At 45.6% G+C, this 26,750-nt stretch overlaps 1 protein-coding gene across 1 annotated transcript in view; it reads right to left on the bottom strand.

Annotated features, from left to right (window-relative positions):
• Positions 1-302: 302 nt before the first annotated feature.
• The window catches only part of MRPL53 (mitochondrial ribosomal protein L53), a 118,481-nt gene continuing 92,033 nt past the window's right edge, over positions 303-26,750 (bottom strand). Inside the window, exon 3 of the mRNA XM_069220409.1 lies at positions 303-680. Within this exon, the coding sequence (XP_069076510.1) occupies positions 562-680 (119 nt within the window). The 3' untranslated portion in view covers positions 303-561. The remainder of the gene's footprint in view (positions 681-26,750) is intronic.

Genomic DNA, 26,750 nt, shown 5'->3' with positions numbered 1-26,750 from the left:
TCTTAGTTGGTAATTTTCAAGGTTATTTGGATCTGCATTATTTTATTTCAAAACAGGACAGATATGGCCCACTTTGCAGGAATCAGGGAAGATACCTTGATCCAAAGATAAATTTAGAATATCCAGCCATAAAGGCAAGAGGGCATCAAAATGCTCCTTAGTTGGGGATGGCTCCAATTTGTTACAATCGTCTCCTTGTTCAATGTTGTCATGCAGTTCTGATGATGTACTTGACCTGTCAAAGGAGAAAGGGATGCTATTTCAGAAACAGAGTGATAAAAAGGCTCACTAACAAGCAACACTGTATTTGAATCTCTTTAATGCAGCTGTTAGTTGCAATGATGGGTAATGGCTTCAGTCTCTTCTGAAATTTCATTGGCTTAAATACAGAGGATGGTAAACATTTTGCTGCATTTAACAAAGATAAGAACCTCATGAACCTCAAAGACTTCCAAAAGGTTAAACCATTCCTGTCATGTTACTTCGCAAGAAGTCTTTTGCACACAGAATAACAGATGTCTGTTGTCCGAAGCGTACAAAACATTGTTCCTCTGCTTGAGCCTATCTCTTGGCATTCTCCTTTGCCTGAAGTTCCTTTGCTGTACATCTGGCGCTAAAGGCAGCAAGCATTTCTTTGGAAGTCAACAATGCTCCTTTCATCAGCAGTTTTTCACCATCATCTAGAAGAGAAACACCAAAAGTTTTAACTGAGAGAAATAATAATGGGAGTACCTCATATTTGATAATCTGATAAGGAAAAAGTGTGCCAAGCACCAGAGGAGGAGGTAACCTGCACGTTTATTTTGCAGTTGATACTTTAACATTTGGGAATTACTATGAAAAAATGTAGTACTCACATGTGTTCAAGTCAGAGAATTCTATTATAACAACATCAATATCTCAGTGGAGATAAATGAAATGGCAACACAAAGAATTCAGCAACTAGCTATAAGGTAATAAACAAGGGTCGGCTAGAATCCAAGATTACCTATGACCGGAACCCAAAATACTTTTATTAACAAAGAAAAACAATAAAATGTGTCACATACGTAAAAGTGCATATGCGTTTTAACTCTTTACACTTTTGCAGGTCAGTTCCTTTTTCTGTCAGAACACTGTAAAATAGTCTTAGTTGGTCGATATATGCATCGATTTTTATGTGCAACAGCATGCAGTAGTGCAAGTTAATGATAAAATAAAAAAAATTTGGAAGCCGACAGTGTCAGGGTCTTGTAATTAATGCCTTTTGTTAAAAAGTTGAGGCTCAAGATGAAAGAATGGAAACATGTAAATAACGTTTATCTCACGTGTTATAAAATGAAAAAGAAAGGGGAAATGGACCTTCAATTGTGTTTGCTTTTATATTTGCATTTTTCAGGGGTGCGGACAGGTTGTGTAGCTACATCTCATCCTGGTGTGATTTTTAGGCTTTTTAAAGAATATATAGAATAACTGTGCTAGACCTGACATTTTCTGGCGTGTTCCCCCTGTCTTAATGCCTTTTGACCTCCTGTTTTTATGGTATGCTGAACTCTCTCCCTACTGTTATCTCTCTGTGGGCTTTTAACCATGGCCATCAGTTTTGTTGGTTCATAAGCTTGCCTTTTAAAATTTGCTTGATTTCATTAGTGAAAGGTATACGTACCTTTCTGGTATTTAGCCTTCCTCTACAGCACCGGTAAACTACTGAAAACATACGAGGCTCCATGTTTTCCGAATGGCTTCTGCACTATTTCTTTTTATTTCCGCTGATCATGCTGGGCAGTAGACAAGCGCTTTGCATGACATCGACTCAGTTACATGAATAATTCAACTTCTGCTGATTACAGGATAATTCTACTTTTGCTGGTTAGATGGATAATTGCACTTTTGCTGATAGGTTTCACTGCGAGCAAACTTCTGTTTCCTTTTCTGTGTCTCCTTCATGCTTATGGTGACAGTCGCTCCCATATGTGAAACTGTTTTACTTTTCATTATCAGTTTATCTGGCAAGTAAAGTTCGGTTAGGAGTTTACAATGCTAATATCTCTAGCAAATGCGAGAGCCATTGCATTGCAAACGCTTGTTGATGGTTTATTGTCTCTGCATGCTTTACCACTGCTGATCAGTGCTAAAGTGCAAGTGCTCCCTATGTAAGTTGAATTGGTGATTGGTTCATTCATGATTGGCATACTTGATTTACTCATAAGTCCCTGATAAAGTGCACTATGCATACCCAGGGCCTGTAAATCAAATGCTACTTGTGGGCCTGTAGCACTGATTGGGCCACCCACATGAGTAGCCCCATGAACATGTCTCAGACCTGCCACTGCAGTGTCTGTGTGTGCAGTTTTAAACTACCAATTCGACCTGGCAAGTGCACCCACTTGCCAGGCCCAAACCTTCCCTTTTTGTACATGTAGAACAAGTTACTTACCTTCGGTAATGATTTATCTGGTACAGACATATTCTAGTTCCAGATTCCTTACCTTACAATTTCCCCCAGGCATCAGACTGGATCCGGAGAAAGTTTTTCAAGCAGTACCCTTATGCGCCATTATGTGGTGTCAGTCGACTATGCATCCGACGTTGGCATTGTGGTCACTGTGATGATGTTATGGTCGAATATAAGGGCCGCCTCGGCACAGTGACGTCAGTTTCTTTTCACGGCAAAGCGCGGAGCCATGAAGAACACTGTAGTGGTGCACCAGAGCTAAGGCCCTAAAAGAGGAATCGCTATCCCTAGAAACCAGTTTGCAAGCACGGAGGATGGGTAGGTCAGTAAGGAATCTGCAACTAGAATATGTATCTCCCAGATAAATCGTTACCGAAGGTAAGTAACTTGTTCATCTGATAGAGACTTCTAGTTGCAGATTCCTTACCTTAGAATAGATGCCCAAGCAATACCATCCTCGGAGGAGGGCTGCTAACCAAAATCATACTAGGCCGCCCTGCAGGACCGAACAACCAAAGTAGCTGACCCTGCAGACCTGACTGTCCAGGGAGTAATGTTTAGTAAACGTGAGCAAGGACACCTATGTTGCTGCCTGACAGCTGTCCAGGACAGAAACTCCGCGTGCTAACGCTGTGGTGGCAGCAGTTGCTCTGGTTGAGTGAGCACGCAAATCTTCTGGAGGTTGCTTCGTTGCCAAAGCGTAGCACATTTTGATGCAGAGAAGCACCCAGGCGGTGGAGTCTCTCCTCCTCATGAGAAGGATGTGCGGCTACATAAAAAGTAGGCAAAGTGATGGATTGGATCACATGAAAAGGTGTGACAACTTTGGGAAGGAAAAAGGCCTTTGTCTGTAGCACTACTTTGTCAGGAAGTACAGACAAAAATGGAGGCTTCGAAGAAGGAGCCTGAAGCTCTTTTACTCTGCGAGCAGAGGTGATAGCCACCAGAAAAACAGTCTTGAAGGTAAGAAGCCACAGAGGACAATTGTGTAACGGCTCAAATGGAGCAATCATTAGGTAAGTGAGGACAAGATTGAGGTCCCACTGAGGCATACTAAAATAAATGGGAGGATACATATGAGTAAGACCTTTGAGGAATCTCGCCACAATAGGGGATTTAAAAAGAGAAGGTTGATCTCGCAATCTAGGTAAAGCTGAGGTAGCCGATAAGTAGCCTTTAAGAGTGCCGAAGGCAGAACCCTGACGGGCTAAGGAAAGAATGAACAAAAGGACCTCAGAAAGAGGGGCAGAGAAAGGATTAACGGACTTGACTGTGCACCATGCCACAAGTCTATGCCAACAACAGCCGTATACCGTTTTGGTAGAGGGATGCCTGGCTGCCAAGATAACATTGCAGACTTCAGGTGGAAGGTCTAAAGCCGTCAACTGCCATCACTCAATCTCCATGCAACAAGGCAGACACTGGACAAGTTCGGGTGAACAACCCTCCCCTGCTGCTGCGACAGAAGACCCTCCCGAAGGGGCAGTCTGACCGGAGGTTCTGTGGCCATGCTCAATAGCTCTGGATACCATACTCTTCGTGCCCAGTCCGGAGCCACAAGAATTACTTGGGCCCGGTCATTCTTGATCTTCTTTGGAACCCTGCGAAGAAGTGGTAATGGCGGAAAGGTGTACCGGGGGCCTGAGCTCCACTTGCGATGAAAAGCATCACCAAGCGAGAACCACCTTGGAAACTCCAATGCGCAAAACTGCTGACACTGCACGTTCCCTGCAGAGACGAGCAGATCTAACCAAGGCTCTCCCCACTTCAGAAAGAAACCTTGCGCCACCTCCGGATGGAAACGTCATTCGTGATCGGCTATGCATTGACTGCTGAGTTTGTCTGCTCTGGTGGTTAGAGAGCCCGTCTGATGTTGAACCACCAGAGAAATACCCTGATCTGCCAGCCATGTCCAGAGGCACAGCGCCTCTTGGCAAAGGGTCCAGGACCCCACACGGCCCTGTTTGTTGCAGTACCATATGGCGGTGGTGTTGTCTGTGAACACATGCACCACTTTCCCTTTGATAGAGTGAAGGAATGCTTTCAACGCAAGTCTGGTCGCCCAGAGCTCCAGCAGATTGATGTGAAGTGCGGACTCCGCTGGAGACCAAAGTCCTCTGATCTCCACCTCTCCCATATGGCTGCCTCATCCCAGAAGTGACACGTCTGTCACTATTGTAAATTCTGGTTGAGGAAGGGAGCAGGATCTGCCTTTGACCCAATCCTGATTCGAAATCCAACACTGCAGATCTTTCGCAGTCCCCTCCGAGACCTGGACCATGTCAGAGAGATCCCCCTGATGCTGTGCCCACTGGAACTTCAGGTCCCACTGCAGAGCCCACAAATGCCATATGGTATGTGTCACTAGCAGGATGCAGGAGGCCATGAGGCCCAGCAGCCTCAGAGTCATTCTCACCGAAACCCAGGATAGAGGCTGAAACATCTGAATCATAGCCAGAATAGCCCTGACTCGCTGATCTAGAGGATAGGCCCGAAACTGAGCTGTGTCCAAAACAGCTCAGATGAAAGATAGCGTCTGAGAAGGGGTCAGGTGTGACTTCGGCATGTTCATTGTTTATTGTGAATCCCAGTGTGTGCAGGAGGTTCGCCGTAGTCTGAAGGTGGGAGACTACTTTCTGGGGCAATCCGCCTTCAATAGCCAGTCGTCGAGGAAGGGGAAGACTAAAATAGCCAACCTGCACATATGAGCTGCAACCACCGCCATCACTTTCGTGAACACCCGAGGGGTGCTGGTAAGTCTGAAGGAGAGCACGGAAAACTGAAAGTGCTCATGACCTACCACAATCGTGGGTAACGTCTGTGCACAGGCAAGACGGGAATATGAAAATAAGCGTCTTGCAAATCCAACGCCACAATCCAGTCTCCTGGGTCCAAGGCAGAAAGGACCTGCGCCAAGGTGAGCATTTTGAATTTCTCCTTTCTGAGGAAGAGATTGAGGGTCCTGAGGTTGAGAATAGGATGTAAGCCCTTGTCTTTTTTGGGCACCAGAAAGTAGCGGGAATAACAACTATAGCCTACTTCTGGCACAGGAACCCTCTCTATGGCCCCCTTGGCCAAGAGAGCCACAACTGTCTTGCGAAGAAGTGCCAAGGGACCCTCCGTCATTTGGGCAAAAGATTGGGGCCTGGCCGGAGGGGAAGTCTTGAAGGGGAGGGAGTAGCCCCATCGGATAATCTGCATCCTATCAATCGTGATGGATTCGCAGTGGGACAGGTGATGACATATCCTGCCGCTAACTGGGAGGAGGTGGGGGGGACGGAGTAGGAAGGTTTGGAGGCTACAGTGGGGGTGGACTGGGCAGATCTCTGATCCCCAGCCACGCAGAAGCTAAACAGCATGCGTGGCATGGTGGCTAGGGAAGGGATGCAGAAGGGAGCCACTCCCACAGCCACGAAAGGGACGAAAGGTGGACTGTTGTGGGGCAGTGGAAAGTCCAAGGGACTGAGCCGTAGCCCGGGAGTCCTTAAATCTCTTCAGCGCCGAGTCCACCTTATCACTGAAGAGATGAGAGCCAACAATGGGCATGTTCTTGAGGGTCTGCTGGACATCCCCGCAAACCAGAAGTTCTCAACTAGGCATGGCGTCGTAATGCCACTGTTGATGCAACCGATCTACCTAGAGAGATGGTCGTGTCCGGTCCACAGCGAATGGTAAACTTGGCTACGTCTCTCCTGTCAAGAAGTGAGCATAACAGCCCAAAAGGCATGCAGTGTTCACTGACCGCAATGCCGGACTGGAGGAAGAAATCATCTTCTTCCCAAGATGGTCCAGTCTTTTTGATTTCTTATTCAGGGGAGTGGAAGGGAATTTGCCAGATGACGAAGATGCCTGACTGACCAAGCTCTCAGGCGTGGGGTGTTCAGTCAGGAATTTAGGGTCATTCGGAGCGAGCCGATTCACAGGAGCCCCTGTCATGGGTTTGGACCTGGTATCCAGAAGGACATCAGTGAGGGCTGCACTGAATGGGAGAGGCTCTGAAGCAGATGCCCTGGGCTGAAGCACCACCGTCTGGAGATTAGTCCTGACCACAACAGTAGGCAGTTAAAGTCCAAGGACCTTGGCTGCCCTACTGACCAACCATGGAGTAAGAAGCTCCCTCCGCTGTAGCCATGGTAGGAGGAGACAGCATGTCAGTGTCTGGGGAGGTATCAAGACCACTGGCCTCACCCAATTCTTGAGCCCAGTCCATGTTTGGGTCTTCTTGCTGGTATTCGTAAGGGTCCAGCAACCCCCTCCAACCCTTCCTCGCATTCATACCCATAGAAAAAAGGGTCTGAATCAAACCTGGCTAGGCCCCATCGAAGTCGGAATCTGCGTCGGCCAATGCCGGTGCAGGTCCAGGTTGTCGAGAATCAGGATCAGGTCGATGTTGATTGTGGGCCCAACTGACGTCGAGAGTGTCAACGACTTTGCTGGCACCGGGGAAGGTGTTAGTGGTGTGACCGGCACAGATCCGAATGCGGATCTGGAGGGACCCTCGGTAGGCAGGGCCAGAGCTGCAGCCGTGAAACCCGAAGGGTCCCCCCCCTCCCCCAACTCCCCATGCCCGAAGGTGCCACAGGTGAGTTGGACTGCACAAAATTAAGACGCATGGCCTCATAAAATTCTCTTAATTGGGCAGGGGTCGCTCTGGCTCTCAGATAGTCAGGGAGGCGCAGAGCGGACCCAGAAGCAGGCTCTGCAGAAGGAGGCATAAAGCATTGACGCTCTTCCCGTGTCACATCATCACGAGTGACGGGTTGAAGTCGAAGAATGCCTGGCCTTCTTTGACTTCTTATTTTTGTTACCCAAATGTCCTGATGACTTTGAGGATGACGAGTGGTGGTGACTCCGCAGCTGGTCTTGAGACCTTCCTCTCGAACAAGACCGGGAGCGATGCGGAGTCAAGCGCCAGGCCGCTATTAGCTTTAGTGACCGCTCCCTCAAAGCCTTTGGGTGCATGGTCTGGCACTTGGAGCATGACTTCGGGTTGTGGTCGCGCTCTAGACACCACAAACAAACCTGATCATCATCAAGGTGACAATCCTTGATGCACCAACAGTCACCACAAAATACGACAAAAGTGTTGAGGCCGGTCAAAAAGTGACCAGGGTAGCTCTTCTCCGGATCAGCGCGTGGCATGCAAAGAAAAGAACTGACGTCACCGCGCCGCGGCAGCGCCTATATTAAATCCCTGACATCATCACGGTGACCACGACGCCAATGACAGACGCAGTGTAGACCGACGCCACCTAACGGTGAGCAACGGTACTGCTCGAAGAAAAGTCTCCGGATCCAGTCTGACACCTGGGGGAAATTCTAAGTTAAGGAATCTGCAACTAGAAGTCTCTATCAGATAGGCCCCCCCTAAGGTGGGCCCTAGGTAGCCCCATGGAAAAGGTGCAGTGTATGTTAAAGGTGGGACATGTACTGCTGTGCTTTACATGTCCTAACAGTGAAATACTGCCAAATATGTTTTTTTACTGTTACCATGCCTATGTCTCTCATATATTAACATGGGGGCTGCCTTTAAATATCCTTAAAGTGCTGTTTCCCTTTGAAAGGAGATAGAAATATGGAGTTTGGGGTCTATGAACTCACAATTTAAAAATAATTATTTTAGTGAAGGTGTTATTTAGATTGTTAGTTTGAAAATGCCACTTTTAGAAAGTTGGCAATTACTTGCTTAACCATTCTGTGCCTCTGCCTTGTTGTGTATTCCACGTCTGGGTCAGACTGACAGTTGGGCTGTTTGTGAATCTCCACTAGACAGTACAAAGGGAGCTGGGGTGTAGCCTGCATATCCTGAAGGGCCATCAGTGCTAGAGTGGAAGGAGGAGTGGTCATTTACACCTGAAAGGGCCTGCCCTGGCACAATACAGTCTCCAACCCCCTGGGGTGTGCCTCAGGCCAGGCCTGGGCAAGGCATGATCTTGTCGACAACAGAGACTTTCCTTTAAAGTTTGCCTACTTCAAAGGCAGAACTGGGCATAAGTAGTGGACCCAAATCTCAGACTTTTAGAACACTTCTGCATCAAGAGGAACCTCTGAAGAGCTGAAGAACTACTGCCCCTTTGCTGTGTATGCTTTGCTGGGTTGGCCTGCAGTTGCTACTTCTGCCTTAAATAGGGTAAAGACTGGACTTCGCTGGGTATCCTGCTTGTGAAGTTTCTCCAAGGTCTTGGAGAAGAGCTTGCCTTCTGTTGGAAGTCTCAGGGATATCAAAGACTTCAGCTTCATCTGCCTACAGCACTGGGAACTGTGTGGAGAAGACAGTGAATGCGGGTGATGAGTGGGTTGGTGAATCTGAGTGACTGGATAGATATTCGTCTGTGATCCTGTGAGTAGAGGGTTGGGCTTCTTATGCTAGCGAATAAGTGGGTGAAGGTGGACAGTACAACCACACATGCATAAACTGACAACACAGATGCATTGGTACAGAGACTGGACACACATGCAATGTACTGAAGCCCACATGCACATCAAATGGTGACTAGCACATACTCACACAACGTACATACAGGGGTCACTGTCCTACATCTTGTACAGACACAGAGGCAAGACCACGATTTTACCACTGCAGAGGTGGGCTGTTCTCATGAAAATATACATAGGTGTTGTAAACATAACCATGAGTTTCTGGTGTTACCTAAATATTTCAAAGCCTCCACTTCTGTGCTGTTTTACCTCAAATGGAAGTGGCATAGATCTAACTTCTAATATTCTTTCAGACTTTGTGCATCATGGAGACTTCAAAAATGGAGTATGTCTCCAGGCACTGCTGGTGTCCCAATAGGATCAAATATGCACATTAGGCAGTAGGGGTTAGAAGAACGCTCCTTCTTGTATCCTGTGGCATGCACTATTATGTAAGGATCTATGGTCAGCAGTAGACAAACTGTGTAAGAGCCCATTGGCCTATACGAGTCACCTAATCTTTTTACTTTGCATTCCAAGACTTGTAGTGTTCATTCCTTCTCAAATGATATATGGAGAGCTTTACAAGCAACACCATGCATGGGAGTTGGGGGAAGCCTGTCCAACTCCTCACAGCAGGCAGGGACACGCAGATCTGAGGCCAAGTTCAATGGCTTGCACCCAGACTCATGGTGCAGTAGTCCTAGAGTCCGATGATGCTTATGACCAGAGAACGGCCATATCTGAAATCAGCGAATGACTGTCTTCTGTAAAGCGGTCCGATACCTCTGCAGTCAGCTCAAAGCTGTAAAAATATCTGCTAGGAATTGATAAACTTGTAATCCTCAAATGCAAAATAAAGTACTACCCCCTGAGCATGATATAGAACACTCAACAGCTCCAATTATGGGGACAGGCATTACAGAGTTCTACACTGCTCTGAATCCATAGTGTACAAGTGGTCTCAAGTGGCCCAGAAGTGCTCAAAATAAGGACTCTGTAACTCAAATGTTAATATACCAGAGCTTTTATAATCTTTTTGATCCTTACATTAATTGTCCGAGTGACCAGATCCCATTATTCAAGCTTCATGAGCAATTATTTGCTGAATTGAAAGAACATTTTTGGAAATCAATTCACACAAAGATTTCCAGAAATTCAAGTTCCTCTCCATGGTTTACCCAGGAGTGTTGCAAGGCTAAATCTACACTAAAGTTAAGTAAGGCAATCCTGAAGGAGTTGAACCTTGCAGAACCAACTATTATAAGATCTTGAGCTCTAACAAATCTAACTGGGAGAAAAATAACTGGTCAGATTTACTTGAGGTGTCAAAACTTAGGGATACGGCATTATTTTGGCACATTATTGCCCATGGGAGTGCCAAGGGTTTTACCACAACTGTACACAACAATGAATCGTCTAAGTGTGAGCAACATTTTGCAAAGTTACACTCTGTGGAAGTATTACCGCTAGTTATTTTCCCCCGGGCACAGTCCATCCATTAGAGGGTGGTAATCTTTCACATCTCTTGTACATTGATTTTTTCTTGATAACTGAAACCCTGACTGCCACAGAAAGTTTAAAATTAGGGAAGGCCCTTTGGCCTCACTAAACACCAAGAGATTTATTTCTATCTGAACCAACAATCTGGGTACCTTACATCAATAGGCTTCTAACTTTATTGTAGCAGGTGACCAAATTCCACCTACATGGCTAGGGGCTGAAATAATACCAGTCTACAAAAAACAGACAAAGGACATCCCTCGAACTATTGGCCCATAGTCCTTTTGGCAGTTCATTTGCCAGGTTGCTCACCAGGTCCCTAATAAATCGGAGGACTGGCGTTTACAAAATAGAATATTGTCATCCTTTCAAGCAGGCTTCAGAGCGAAAAAAGGGATAAACGATAAGGTCTTCCGTCTGAAATTAATCTTATGGAAGTACACTAAATTAGCCCTCCCGGACCTAAGAGTAGCATTCATACTTGTTCCAAGAACTCTCTTATGAGGACACTTAGGTCTATGGGAGTTCCACTTTCCCTTCTTAACATCACAGGGGAAATTACGCCTATGTAAAATAGGGCAGCAATGGTGAACTTACTGGACACATCCCTGTTTGGGGGGGTGAAAAGGTGTGTTCTGGCCCCTGCACTCTTTTATTTATGTATAAATCATGTCATTGACAATCTTAATGGCTGGGTCAATGATTCACCAAAGATAAATGGGTGAAAAGTCCAGCATTATTGTTTGCAGTTGATACTTTCTTTATCTCCCGGAACCCAAGGGGCCTGGAAAATGTATTGGCCTCTTTCCAATCATAGTGTATAACTAAAGGTTTGCATATAATACCTCTAATTACAAGACAATGATTTTCAACATCCATAAGAGCTACAGGGGAAAGTCAGACGCAGAGACCAGGTTCTAGACAGAGTTGCTAGTTCTGAGTATCTGGGAATCAAACTTGATAGACTTTGCTAGCGATCACACAGAGAAGAGCAAAGCCACACTCACCCATAAGACAGCCGCCATTTAGAAATTTTTAAGTCGGGACGATCTAGGGCTGTGTCACCAGCCATTGAGGTTTACAGATCCAAAGACCAAACAGCTGCACTTTACAGAACTGAAATTTGGGAGTACTCACCTGTAACCCATGTAGCTGTTCAATAAAATAATTTCATGAGATCATTAAGTTATCTCCCCCAAAGAGCTCCTTTAATTCCCTTATTTATAGATATCCTCCTTAAACGTATTGAGTTTTGTGCCGCCCTGTGACCTCTTATTTTGGATAAGGTAATTGGCCACTCAGTAACTGCAGTTATATAAAGCGGCCTTAAAAGAGTTACTGTCCTCAGCCGGTACCACAAGTCTTTTATGGTTCCAACACATTTTTCAAATGTATCAGAAATTGGGCCTAGATGACTATGGGGTGACCCCTGTACAATCACTGTAAGTTCTAAAGGGGAAGTTAAAGCAGCACTCTAGGAATATGCCCAGAGATGCAACTATCTGGGCACCTTCGCTAGTAGGTTCATCCTTAACAAACCTTTCCTAGGTATGAAACATATATAGATTCCATTTGAAAGCCATTGGCTAGGTCCCTGTTTATGAATCTGTGTTTTGGAGTATTAAAAATCAATACCCACACAAAGGAGTGGGAAAGGGCCCTGTTATAGGGGCCTTATATGAACTGTGCACTAATTAAGGGGTCGGAAGTATCGAACATGTCCTATTTTTCTGCCCAATGTATGGGAAACCTAGACGCAACTACAACTGGGGCTCGGGGACGCGAAAGAAGGCAAGAGAAAGTCAACGAAAAGCAAAGATAGCATTTCCAGAGAACTGGTCCAACCCATAAGTCACTTTTAAATTCTGATAGTGACAATCCACTTAAATGAAGGAGAGATAAAATGAGTTTAAACTCCCTGAAAGGCACGAAACTGATGAAACACTATGTGGTTCCTATTTTTTAATACTAATGCAAGATATAAAATGTCAACCCAATTTCAAGCAAAGACCATTATCTGAAATCTGCAACAAGGTCATCATTTTTCGTGTTGACTGAGTGACAAATGGTGTACATTAAATATGATTTTGAAATAGCACAAGGGAATAACACAACATTTGCAAGGTGCTAAATGATGAAGGTCAATAATGGTATAAGTCATTCAATAATGATATAAGGCAGTCAATAATGTTACAGCGTTTCTAGAACAGGTTTGGAAATCAAGAATATGTTAATCCATCTGCAAAAGACATTAATTCCTGAAGATATGATGCAACAAACCTAGTGCTAGTTTGGTTATCACAGCACTGTGCTGGCCACGATGAGTGCAGTGATTGGTAGAACTATTTTCATATCCAAGCGTATTTCAGTCCCGCCTCCCCCCAACGACCAGAAGAACATAAATAATATATCAAATACATTCATGATCAGGTAAGACAGAGACCATGGAGATCTGATGACAATGATGAATACCACAGTTGTCAAAATCAATGTACATTCTAAATCCATTTCTAAATCATCTAGCCTACACAATTAAAGCTTGGAGAAACTAGTGTGATTTGCAAAATTGAAAGAACATGATATATTTCTTACTCAGAAGACTATCTGGGAGATTCAAGATGGGTTCCATGTCCTCATAAAAGGCTGCCCCTCAGCACTTTGTCACAAATGAAATGGTCAAAGAGGTATTCAAAAATGTGTTAATGATGAGCACCCCTTTTGATATGGAGACTGAAATTCTGTTGGTAAGTGATCTGAAAGTTTCATTTTGATCACGCAAAAACTACATATTGTGTTTCTGGAATCAGTCTACTCCCCTATCCCCATTAGTACTTTGTTCACTATAGGCCATTGTGCTATACTTCATTACAGATTTGTTGACAATGTTATATTTAAGAACATTCATTATTTTATTCTAGGAAGATTTACTGAAGATTTCAATTCTCCTTCCTTTGATTCCTTATTATCCTCTTAACCTTTACAAATGTATTTGTTTATTTGCATGTGTGGATAAGGATAAAATAAAGCAGTGCACAGGTTTACTGGCAAAAATATTGATAACATAAGATCAGTGGGGTGGCGGAGTCATTGTAAAACAAGCAGTGGCAGAGACAATAGGTCTCGTCTATGTGAGCACTATTGGCTTTGGCAATATATTTTAGACATTTTGTATAACAGTGTGACTGCTGTTCAGCATGGCTGAGGGTTAGTGGCATGGAATGGAGTGGAGTGTGGTAGATTGCGTAGACTGCAGTAGACTGGAGTGGCGTAGGTTGGAATGGGGTAAATGGGGCAGACTGGAGTGGGGTAGATTGATGGTGAGTGGGGTAGAGTGTATTTGAGGGGAGTGGGTTAGAGCAGATTGAAGTGGAGTAGACTGCAGTTGATTGGGGTACACTGGCATGGGTGGAGTGGAGTATAATGAAGTGAAGTGAGGTAGATTGGGGTGGAGAGGGTAGATTGGGGTAAACTGGAGTGCAGTGGGGTAGACTGGAGTGGAATTGGGTATAGTGGGGTATCTTGGAGTGGAGCAGAGTAGACTGGAGAAGAGTAGGGTAGAGTGGAGTGGAGAAGATTGGAATGGAATGGAGTGGAGTGGGGTATATAGGAGTGGGGTAGACTGGACCACAGGGAGCTAAATTGGAGTCAAGTGTTGTGGACTGCGGTACAGTGGAGTGAGCGAAGTAGATTGCAGTGGGGGAGGCTGGAGTAGCGTGCTGTAGACTGGGGTGGAGTGGGTAGATAGGGATTTAGTGGAGTGAGGTAGATTGGAGTAGGGTAGACTGGGGTAGACTGAAGTGGATCAGAGTGTGGTAGATTGGGGCAGACTGCAGTAGAGTGAGTAGAGTGGGGTGGACTGGGATAGATTGGAGTGGGGAGATGGGGTAGAGTGGAGTGGGGTACAGTAGGTTAGAGTCGGGTAGAAAGGAGCAGATTGAGTGGGATAGATTGGCATAGACTGAAGTTCATTGGGGTACATTAGGACAGAATGGCATAGGGTGGGGTGGAATTGAGTGGGGTGAAGTGGAGTGAGGTAGACTGGGGTGGAGAGGGTGGATTGGGGTACACTGGATTGAAGTGGGTGAAATTGGGTGGACTAGGTAGCCTGGAGCAGAACGAAATAGACTGGATTGGACCGGGGTAGACTGGAGTGGAGCAGATTGGAGTAGAGTGGGGTAGATTGGAGTGGGATGGACTTAAGGGGAGGTCAACTGGGGTAGAAAGAAGCAGAGTGGGGTAAACTGGAGTGGAGTGCTGTAGACTGGGGTAGAGTGGAGTGAGGCAGAGTGGAGTGGGATAGACTGGGGTAGATTGGAGAAGAGTGCGGAAGACTGGGATAGATTGCAGTAGAGTGGGGAAAACTGGTGTGGAGTGGGGTAGAATGGGGTAGACGGGGATAGATTACAGTGAGGTATATTGTAGTGGAATGGAGTGAGGTACGTTGTAGTGGAGTCAAGAGGTAGATTGGAGTGAAGTGGGGTAGATAGTGTGGTAGACTGAAGTGGGATAGATTGGGGCATACTGGAGCAGAGTGGGGTAGAATTAAGTGGAGTGCTGTGGAATGGGTAGAGTGGAGTGAGTCTGACTGGAGTGGGTTCGATTGGGGTGGAGTTGAGTGGTGTAGATTGGAGTGTGGTAGACTGGAGTGAAGTACAGTGTGGGAGATTGGGTAGACTGCAGTAGAATGAGGCAGACAGGGGTGGAACGGGATAGATTGGAGTGGAGTAGACTGGAGGGGGGCAGATTGGAATAGATTGGAGTGGGGAAAACGGGAGGTAGACTGGAGTGTAGACGGGTAGATTGGTGTGGGATGGATTGGGGTAGAGTGGAGTGGGGTAGATTTGGGTAGACTGGATTGGTGTGAAGTAAGGTAGAGTAGAGTGGGGGAAAGCAGGGTGGAGTGGGGTAGACTAGATTGGAGAGTGGTAGAGTGAAGCAGATTGGAGTAGAGTAGACTGGAATGGAGTGGGATAGATTGGGCTACAATGGAATGAATTGAGGCAGATTGGACTGGGGTGGAATGGGTGGAATGGGTAGAGTGGAGTAGAGTGGAGTAAACTGGAGTGAAGTGGGGTAGACTTAGGTAGAGTGGGGTGGACTGGAGTGAAATTGGGTGGATTGGGAAGTAGTAGAGTGAGGTAGACTGGGCTACAATGGAGTGGATTGAGGCAGATTGAAGTGGAGTGGGTAGACTGGAGTGAAGCGGAGTTGATGGGGATGGAGTGGAGTGGGGTAGACCAGAGAGGGGAGGGTAGACTAAAGTGGAGTGGACTGGAGTGGGTTAGAGTGGAGTAGAGTAGATTGGAGTGGGGTAGATTGGTTTGAATTTTGGGTGGGCTGGAGTAAGGTAGACTGGGGTAGAGTGGGTGGATTGGGGTAAATTGGAGTAGGGTTGTTTGTGGTAGACTGGAGTGGGGTAGGTTGGGGTAGAGTGGGGTGGGGCAGATTGGATTGGGGTAGACAGAGATGATCTACGGTAGACTGGAATGGAGTGGGGTAGATTAGACTGCAGTGCAGTTGATTGTTATGTTATGTGTAGTTGTAAAGTGCACTATCACCAGCGAGGGTATGCTGGTGCTGAGCAGGTGTGTGTGCCTACCGCGAAGTATGGTAGATTGGTTAATTGAAAAGCCAGGTCTTTAGCTTCTTGCAGAATTGAAGAAAAGAGGACGAGGCTCTGATGTGGAGAGGGAGGTGGGTCCACGCTTTAGGAGCGGTGTAAGAGAACGCTCTTCCTCCTGATCTGGTTCTGTATATGTGTGAGATGTTGGTAAGTAGGAGTCCTGCGGAGCAGAGATGTCTAGATCGCGGTTCCCTACCTGTGGTCCACAAAACATTCCCAGAGGTTCCACAGGCATCTCAAGGCCGGGGTCAGCAGGAAAGCACTTCTCCGGGTGGGGGCCTCTCTACAGAAATACGTGTTTTTATATTAAGTTACTTCATTTGTGCAGCAGCACTGCAAAGTTCTTTGTATTTCCAGAAGTTGTCGCCACAAATAGGTGTCAAGATAACTCAGGTGATTAAGGTAGCTGCTGGAGAGAGATATGAGTTTTGTCTAGAGGCATTTTTGACTCATCTAAGGTAGCGCAGGTGGTTAATATACCTGCTGCAAAGAATGTGTAACATGCATATCAAAGAACAGTATTTTATGTCCGTAGAACTTTGGGTTATTGCTTTTGTCACAGAGATTATTTTGTTATTGTGCAGTTCATAAATTACAATCATAATCTAGCACAGTGAGCTATGAACTGCCAAAGCGCTGAATGCAAACTACAAGGTACAAGTTAGAAACTTATGTTTTCCAGACTTTCATTATCCTGATTTTTTTTTACATAAATCTGTTTATTTAGGTTTTACAACATTACAACGTATGCATGAATCATCGGAATTTTAACTTGTTATGCAGCAACAGTATTATTAACCACTGTTCAATTACAGTATTACATAACATTACATTTTAAATAAGTTACGTTACACTATGCAAATCATTTTTATGTTTAGTCTTAGCCTCAGGTCACCTGCAAACTGAGACCAACTGCATTTGTCCCTTTAGAATATTCAGCTGGTAGTTTCTTAGTGTGTCGTGTGAGTCTAGCATGAGGCGTTGAACTCAGTATCGAGAAGGTAAGCATGTCATTAGGCAAAATTCACTTGTGCAATGCTTTCACAAACTTAGATTCATGAGTTTAAGTGTCATTGTTGAGTAGACAGATGTTATTAACACTATGTGAACTAACCGTGCAAACTGAAAACAACTACTGGTTGCGAATAACTACAATATTATTTACACATACTTGCTTTCCGATCAAACAGGAGGGCCAAACTGCTTCATTTAAACATGTCAGCGAAGGGGTAAGGTCGGGTGCACAGCATAACATACTATGTCTTGCAGTCTTCTAGTGGAGCACGAGGCTCATCAACTCACTCATCTAATCTCCTAGCACGTTGCAACACTCCCCCCAGTGGCACTTAGGAGAACTAATCCAAGCTTCCCTCGTCAGGGTCCCCACACATGCCCCGCAATCTTATCATTTCTTCCCAGCTAATACAGTAGAAATTGGCGCAGACCCAGCGCTTCCTCCCTCCTCAGCGCCGCCTCCTCTGCTCCCGCCCATACCTCAAGAGAGCGCCTCCAGGCCTGCACGGGTGGCGGGTCCAGTGATTTCCAAATACGAGTCACCAGCCGTCTTGCCACAATGAGCCCTAGGTCCGTGAAGCGTACTTCTGCTCTATGTCGCTTGCGTCTAGGGAATAGTCCCAGTATGTTTGCTTCCCAAGTGAAGGGGATCCGACAGCTCGTGTAGTTTGCTAGATTATCAATTACCTCTCGCCATTAGGGGCCCAATCTAGGACAAGACCATACCATATGTAACAAGTCTGCACCGATCTCCTGACATCTAGGACAGGCCGCGTCCCGACGGGCAAAGTATTTGTTCACACGGGCTGGTGTGAGATAGGCCCTGTGGACCAGGTAGTATTGTATGAGGCGAAATTTGGAGTTGCGGGGTATGTTAAGGTGCCCCGAAAGAGCCACCCCCCACTGTGCTTCTGCAATTGGAGCGCCCACGTCTGCTTCCCATGCCGCACGCAGTGCTCCGCTATCCAGGGCCTGTGAGTGTCTGCAAGCCAACTAATCAGGCGATGACACCGACCCAACACCTGCAGATATTGCATGCTTTCATTATCCTGATGCTGCTAAAAAAGGTTTGTTAGTGTGGAAATAATGTTTTCTTATTAAAGTCAATGCTAACCACTGTATTATGTTCTGAGTCCTGAGTTTATGCTTCTCCAGACCAAGCACTCTTAAAAATCCCTACCAGTATGGATGACATGTTAATCCTACACCTTGTAGTCCCCTTTGCCTTATGTAACATTTACCATACACTGATTTACATACCTATGATTCATTATCTCTGTATGAGTGTGATGTAAAGTGCTCTGACACTAGACACTGGTATGAGAGGAACTATAAAAATACATGTGACAGAGTGGCTATGGAGAGATGAGACACAAACTTTTACTTCCTTTCCCCACCACATATTTATGTAAAAAAAAAAAAAAAAGCTTTGTCAGATCTTATCTACCTAAAATAAATACAGAAATCACCTGGGAAATGTAGAATCCGACCTGAGGATATAAATTTCCAAAATAAAACCAAACACTGAAAAGTTAATCAACAAGATGCAGCACCAATCTTCCCATTACAATTTTTTTATTTTTGCATATTCAATCTATAATAATGATATCTTAATTCAAGTATTTGTTTGGTGGGTACCTGTTTGTGTATTTTTGTGAATTACTGTTTTAATGCCTGAAATTTAAATCTCACAAATTGCATGGGGGTCCCCAGCTTCCAGTAGTGATTCAGTGGGGTTCTTCAGGAGTCAAAGGGTTGGGAACCATTGATCTAGATGGTTGGTGAAAGGAGATGCAGGTATCCAGGTAGGGGAGCTTAGTTGTGGAGTGCCTTGAATGTGAATTGAGCGCGTTTGTGTATTGGAAGCCAGTTTACCCTGTAGTGTAGTGTAATGTGAGTTCTATGTGAGAAGTTAAGGATGAGCCTGACTGCAGAGCTCTGGATGGTCTGTAGTATTCTAGGGAGTTGTTGGTGATGCAGGCATAGTACAACCTGCTGGTGTCTAGGAACTGGTTGACAGTTTTAATTTTGCAGCTTGGGAGCCAATTGAAGATATTCCTCAGCATCTTCAGGGTGTGGAAGCAGGATGCAGTGACATTGCTGACTTGTGCTGTCATGTCCAGTTTGCTGCTGATGGGTGTTCTGAGGTTCCGGACGTGGGTTCAAGTTCGGCCGGCCACCACTTGGAGTCCAATGGTGAGGTGCTCTTGCCAAAGATCAGTACTTCTGTCTTGTCCGTGTTGAGCTTGAGACAGTTGGCTTTCATCCAGTTAGTGACTATGGTCATGCAGGCGGTGAACTTGTTTCTTGCTTTGGGGGTCTTGTCAGAGAGGAAGAGTACAAGTTCTGTGTCATCTGCATAGGAGAGGATGCTGCTGTTGTATGTGCAGATGGCCCTGGCCAGAGGAATCATGTATTTGTTGAAGAGGGTGGGGGGTGATGGGTGAATCTTGAGGGACTCTGCAGTTAAGTTTATAGGGTTTCGAGGAGTCAGGTGGACAGTTTGTGTTCTATCTGTTAAGAAGGAGTAAATCAAATGGAGAGGGGGTCCTTGGATGAGAATCTTGTGCAGGTGCCTGATGAGAATGGGGTATGAGCCTGTTTCAAATGCTGCAGAGAGGTCCAGGAGAATGAGGGCTCCATGCCTCTTCTGTCAAGGATCATGACGATGTCATATGTAGTGGCAATGAGTGCTGTTTCTGTACTGTGGATGAGCCTGAATCCAGACTGGGTGGCATTGAGGAGCTGGTTGGTGAGGTGTTCTCTATTTTCTCAAAGACCTTTGAATTGATGTGGTAGAAGGGAGATGAGTCTGTAGGTGGGAAGTCTGTCTGGGTCAGCAGATGATTATTTTGATCAGGGACATGATGGTGGCATGTTCCCAGGTCTGGGAATGTGGCTGAGTTGATGAAAGCATTGAGGATGTGTGTTAGTGCTTCACTGATTGGTGAGAGTACTTTGGTGAAGGCGTGGTGGGGGCATGGGTTAGACGGAGCCCACGAGTGGATGGTCTTCATAGTACCAGCGATTTCGACAGTGGTGACAGCAGGCCATGAGGTTAGGGTTCGTTCATCAGCCATGGTAGGAATTTGAGCTGCAATGGTAACAGGGTCCGGTTGGTGGACAATGTTGCTGTATATGAAGTCGATTGTTTTACAGAAGAATTCAGAGAGCTTGTCTCAAAGGTTTTGTGAGCGGGCGATGTTGCTGGAGGCGGCAGGAGGGATGGTGAAATCTTTGATGATTGCAAATATTTCCTTGCTGCTGTTATTGCTGGTGTTGATGCGATTGTTAAAAACTGTGCGCTTCGTTTTCCCTATCTTCTGGTGGTAGCATCTTAGGGCTGATTGGAAATGAAAATGTCACTTACCCAGTGTACATCTGTTCGTGGCATTAGTCGCTGCAGATTCACATGTTTCGCACAGTCCGCTGCCTGGTGTTGGGCTCGGAGTATTACAAGTTGTTTTTCTTCGAAGAAGTCTTTTTTGGTCACGGGACCGAAGGACTCCTCCCTCTTCGGCTCCATTGCGCATGGGCGTCGACTCCATCTTAGATTGTTTTCCCCGCAGAGGGTGAGGATGGAGTTGTTTGCTATAAATAGTGCCCATGCAATGGAGTGAATACGTATGTACATAAAAAGTTTATACTAATTATTTACAAATGTACAAATGTTTAAGATTTAAGATGTACTTCTAAACGGCTACAGGCTTCCCGGGGAGGCGGGAGGGCACATGTGAATCTGCAGCGACTAATGCCACGAACAGATGTACACTGGGTAAGTGACATTTTCAGTTTGATGGCATATGTTGCTGCAGATACACATGTTTCGCATAGACTATAAAGCAGTTACCTCCCCTAAAAGCGGTGGTTTAGCCTGTAGGAGTTGAAGTAGTTTGGAATAATGTTCTTAGTACAGCTTGGCCCACTGTAGCTTGTTGTGCATTTAGTACGTCTACACAGTAGTGTTTAGTAAATGTATGAGGCGTAGACCAGGTTGCAGTCTTACATATTTCGCTCATAGGAATGTTTCCTAGAAAGGCCATTGTAGCACCTTTCTTTCTGGTTGAGTGTGCCTTTGGTGTAATAGGCAATTCTCTTTTGGCTTTAAGATAGCATGTTTGAATACATCTGACTATCCATCTAGCAATGCCTTGTTTAGAGATTGGATTTCCTATGTGTGGTTTTTGAAAAGCTATGAACAGTTGTTTTGTTTTCCTGATTAGCGTTGTTCTGTCAATGTAGTACATTAGTGCTCTTTTGATGTCTAATGTATGTAGTGCCCTTTCAGCCACGGAATCTGGTTGTGGGAAGAACACTGGCAATTCTACTGTTTGATTTAAATGGAATGGTGAGATTACTTTTGGTAGAAATTTTGGATTTGTTCTTAGAACTATTTTATTTTTGTGTATTTGAATAAATGGTTCTTGTATGGTAAATGCCTGTATTTCACTTACTCTTCTGAGGGATGTAATTGCAATGAGAAATGCGACTTTCCAGGTTAGATATTGCATTTCACAGGAATGCATGGGTTCGAAAGGTGGACCCATGAGTCTTGTTAAGACGATGTTAAGGTTCCATGAAGGAACTGGTGGTGTTCTTGGTGGTATAATTCTTTTTAGCCCTTCCATGAATGCTTTAATAACTGGTATTCTAAATAGAGACGATGAATGAGTAGTTTGTAGGTAAGCAGATATTGCTGCGAGGTGTATTTTTATAGATGAAAAAGCGAGATTCGCTTTTTGCAAATGTAGTAAGTATCCCACTATGTCCTTTGTAGAGGCATGCAATGGTCGGATTTGATTGGTATGGCAGTAGCAAACAAATCTTTTCCACTTAGATGCATAGCAGTGTCTAGTGGAAGCTTTTCTAGCTTGTTTTATGACCTCCATACATTCTTGTGTGAGGTCTAAGTGTCCGAATTCTAGGATTTCAGGAGCCAAATTGCCAGATTCAATGATGCTGGGTTTGGATGCCTGATCTGTTGTTTGTGTTGTGTTAACAGATCTGGTCTGTTGGGTAGTTTGACATGCGGTACTAGTGAAAGGTCTAGTAGAGTTGTATACCAAGGTTGTCTTGCCCATGTGGGTGCTATCAGTATGAGTTTGAGTTGGTTTTGACTCAACTTGTTTACTAGATATGGAAGGAGAGGGAGAGGGGGAAAAGCGTATGCAAATATCCCTGACCAACTCATCCATAGAGCATTGCCTTGTGATTCGCGGTGTGGGTACCTGGATGCGAAGTTTTGGCATTTTGCGTTTTCTTTTGTTGCGAACAAATCTATCTGGGGTGTTCCCCAAATTTGAAAGTACTTGTTCAGAACTTGGGGGTGAATTTCCCATTCGTGGACTTGTTGGTGGTCTCGCGAAAGGTTGTCTGCTAGTTGGTTTTGGATCCCTGGAATAAATTGTGCTATTAGGCGAATGTTGTTGTGAGTCGCCCACTGCCATATTTTTTGTGTTAGGAGACACAATTGTGTTGAGTGTGTTCCTCCTTGTTTGTTTAAATAATACATTGTTGTCATGTTGTCTGTTTTGACAAGAATGTATTTGTGTGTTATTATGGGTTGAAAGGCTTTTAACGCTAGAAATACTGCTAACAGTTCTAGGTAATTGATATGAAATTTTGTTTGGTGTACATCCCATTGTCCTTGAATGCTGTGGTGATTGAGGTGTGCTCCCCACCCTGTCATGGAAGCATCTGTTGTTATAACGTATTGAGGCACTGGGTCCTGAAATGTCCGCCCTTTGTTTAAATTGTTGCTGTTCCACCATAGAAGCGAGAGGTATGTTTGGCGGTCTACCAACACCAGATCTTGAAGTTGACCCTGTGCCTGTGACCATTGTGATGCTAGGCACTGTTGTAAGGGTCGCATGTGTAGTCTTGCGTTTGGGACAATGGCTATGCATGATGACATCATGCCTAGAAGTTTTAGCACAAATTTTGCTTGTATCTTTTGGTTTGGAAACATAGCACTTATTACCTTGTGGAATGCTTGCACTCTTTGTGGACTTGGAGTGGCAATTCCTTTTGATGTGTTGATGGTTGCCCCTAGATATTGTTGTGTCTGACACGGTTCGAGGTGTGACTTTGTATAGTTGATGGAGAAACCCAGTTTGTGAAGGGTTTGTATGACATATGTGGTGTCGTTTGTGCACTTTTTAACTGTGTTGGTCTTGATTAGCCAATCGTCTAGGTAAGGAAACACATGTATCTGTTGTCTCCTGATATGTGCTGCTACTACTGCTAGACATTTTGTGAATACTCTTGGTGCAGTTGTTATTCCGAATGGCAACACTTTGAATTGGTAATGTATTCCTATGAATACGAACCTTAGGTACTTTCTGTGAGAAGGGTGTATCGGTATATGAAAGTACGCATCTTTTAGGTCTAATGTGGTCATGTAATCTTGCTGTTTGAGCAGTGGAATGATGTCTTGTAGTGTGACCATGTGAAAGTGGTCCGATATGATGTAGGTATTTAGTGTCCTGAGATCTAATATTGGTCTTAATGTTTTGTCTTTTTTTGGAATTAGAAAGTACAGGGAGTAAACTCCTGTGTTTTTTTGTTGTACTGGTACTAACTCTATTGCATCCTTTTGCAGTAGTGCTTGAACTTCTAGTCCTAAAAGTTCTAAATGTTGAGGTGACATTTTGCGTGTTTTTGGAGGGATGTTTGGTGGGAATTTGTGGAATTCTATGCAATAGCCATGTTGGATTATTGCTAATACCCAATTGTCTGTTGTAATCTGCTGCCAAGATTGGTAGAATTGGCTTAGTCTTCCCCCCACTGGTGTTGAGTGAAGGGGTTGTGTGACTTGAAAGTCACTGTTTAGGTGGAGGTGTTTTTGGAGTCTGGAATCTTCCCCTACTCCTTGGGAATTGACCCCCTCTATATCCCCTGAAACCTCCTCTTTGGAATGAACCCTGATATGGTGTGGTTCTTGTTTGTTGGCTGGTGGTGTCTGTGGGTTGGCCACGAAACCCCCCTCTAAATGGAGTTTTTCTAAAAGAGCCTCTGCTCTGCGGGGAGTAGAGTGCGCCCATGGCTTTGGCCGTGTCTGTGTCCTTTTTAAGTTTTTCAATGGCTGTGTCCACTTCAGGGCCAAAAAGTTGTTTCTCGTTGAAGGGCATATTAAGGACAGCCTGCTGGATTTCCGGTTTGAAGCCTGAAGTGCGGAGCCAAGCGTGTCTCCTTATGGTGACAGCAGTGTTGACTGTTCTCGCTGCAGTATCGGCTGCGTCCATTGAAGAGCGGATTTGATTGTTTGAGATCATTTGTCCCTCTTCAACTATTTGCTGCGCCCTTTTTTGGTATTCCTGTGGAAGATGGTCTATGAGAAGTTGCATCTCATCCAAGTGTGCGCGGTCATATCGGGCCAGCAGCGCTTGAGAATTTGCGATGCGCCACTGGTTGGCTGCCTGTGATGCTACTCTTTTTCCTGCCGCATCAAATTTTCTGCTTTCTTTGTCCGGAGGTGGGGCGTCGCCAGATGTATGGGAATTTGCTCTTTTGCGAGCTGCCCCTACTACTACGGAGTCAGGTGGTAACTGCGAAGTAATAAACACTGGGTCTGTGGGTGGTGGTTTGTATTTCTTATCCACCCTTGGGGTGATGGCTCTTGATTTTACGGGCTCTTCAAAAATTTGTTTTGCGTGCCGTAACATCCCTGGTAGCATTGGGAGACATTGATATTGGCTATGTGTAGCCGAGAGGGTGTTAAATAAAAAATCATCCTCTATAGGATCGGAATGCAGTTGGACATTGTGGAATTCTGCTGCCCTAGCCACCAGTTGCGAGTATGAGGTACTGTCCTCTGGCGGTGATGGCTTTGTGGGGTATGAATCGGGATCATTGTCCGGCACTGGGGTGTCATATAGGTCCCAAGCGTCTTGATCCTGATTATCTTGACTTATGGTAGTTTGCGCTGGTGAGTGCATTTGTGGCGGTGTTTGTGCCGGCGATGCCTGTTGTGGAGGAGAGGGCGGAGGCGTGACTTTTTTAACCACTTTGGCTTGTGGTTGTGCGTCATCCTTGAGAAGTCCGATCCTTCTTTTTCTCATTATTGGGGGAAGGGTTGATATCTTCCCTGTGTCTTGCTGGATGTACAGTCTCTTTTGTGTGTAGTCTGATTCTATACTTTGGAGCTCTTGTCCAAATCTGTGCATCTGGCCACTTATTCCTTGTTCCTCTGTGTAGGATGGAGGTGTGGAACTTTTCGGCGCCGAAAGAGAATCTTTTTTCGGCTTCGGCACCGACAGAATTTTTGTGGCTTTCGGCAGGGTGTCTCGGTGCCGATGTTTTTCGGTGCCGGCATCTTGTTTTTGCCTCTCGGAGCCGCTATCTCGGCTCCGAGGTTGCTCCATGGCGGTCCCTCGACCGGAGTCGGGTGTCTTCGCTATGGGCGTGCCCTTTTTCTGCGCCTTCGACGGCTCGCCGGTTTTATGGGTCGAGCCATGGCCTGTTGGCAGTGGCGTCCCCTGGGCTTTTGTCTTCTCGATGGTTTTAATTTTCGACGTCTTACTCACTGTTTGTTGCTGTTGTTCGACGTCGGAGTCTCCGGATTCTGATTCCGGAACCGAGAATGTTTCCTCTTCGTCGTCGAAACGTTGTTTTGTCGGCGTGGACACCATTTGTAGACGCCTGGCTCTTCGGTCCCGGAGTGTTTTTCTGGACCGGAAGGCTCGACAGGCCTCACAGGTATCCTCCTTGTGCTCGGGGGACAAGCACAAGTTACAGACCAAGTGCTGATCTGTATAAGGATACTTACTGTGACATTTTGGGCAGAAACGAAACGGGGTCCGTTCCATCGGCTTCGATGTCGCACGCGGTCGGGCCGACCAGGCCCCGACGGGGGATCGAAGCTACCCCAAAGTCTTCCGATGATCGGTGTCGATGTACCTAACTATCCCGATACCGAACGGAACAATACCGACGCTTTCTTCCGAGATTCTGACTAACTTTCCGAACCGAAACACGGAGCGAAAAGGAATACGTCCGAACCCGACAGCGGAAAAAAACAATCTAAGATGGAGTCGACGCCCATGCGCAATGGAGCCGAAGAGGGAGGAGTCCTTCGGTCCCGTGACCAAAAAAGACTTCTTCGAAGAAAAACAACTTGTAATACTCCGAGCCCAACACCAGGCAGCGGACTGTGCGAAACATGTGTATCTGCAGCAACATATGCCATCGAACATGTCATTATCTACAGGGTCTTGACTTGTTCTCCAATCGTGCTCCAGTTGTTTGCAGTGATGTTTCATCAGCCTGAGTTCCCCTGCGTACCAACTGGCCTGTGGTTGGTCTCTTGCCTTTGGGTTGTGGATGAGGGGAGCCAAGGTGCTGCATATGTGGAGATCCAGCTGTTGAGGTTTTTTGATGGCATTCAGCAAGTCACTGGTGTGCTAGGCTGATGCTTGGAGAAGGCAGAGATTCACTCCACTTCTGAAATGCTTTTCCAGCTCCTGCAAACGGTTCCTGAGGCGGTAGTTCTTTGATGGTGAGGAATGGGTGTAAACTGACAAGGGTGTGGTCTGTCCAGGTCATAGCTGCTGGCCTGTCGACTGTGATTGTAAGAATGGGATCTCTAGTTGGCAGTGGTTTGCACCCTGTCCAAATAGGTACCCTCACTCTAGTTGGGGTAAGGGAGTCACAGAGCTAAGATACCTCCTGCTCACCCCCTTGGTAGCTTGGAACGAGCAGTCAGGCTTATCTCAGAGGCAATGTGTAAAGTATTTGTACCCACATAGTAACACAGGGAAA

The sequence above is a fragment of the Pleurodeles waltl genome, chromosome 2_2, assembly GCF_031143425.1.
Source record: "Pleurodeles waltl isolate 20211129_DDA chromosome 2_2, aPleWal1.hap1.20221129, whole genome shotgun sequence".
Lineage (NCBI taxonomy): Eukaryota > Metazoa > Chordata > Amphibia > Caudata > Salamandridae > Pleurodeles > Pleurodeles waltl.
The sequence above is the reverse complement of the archived record's forward strand: the minus strand, read 5'-3'. Positions and strand labels throughout refer to the sequence as shown.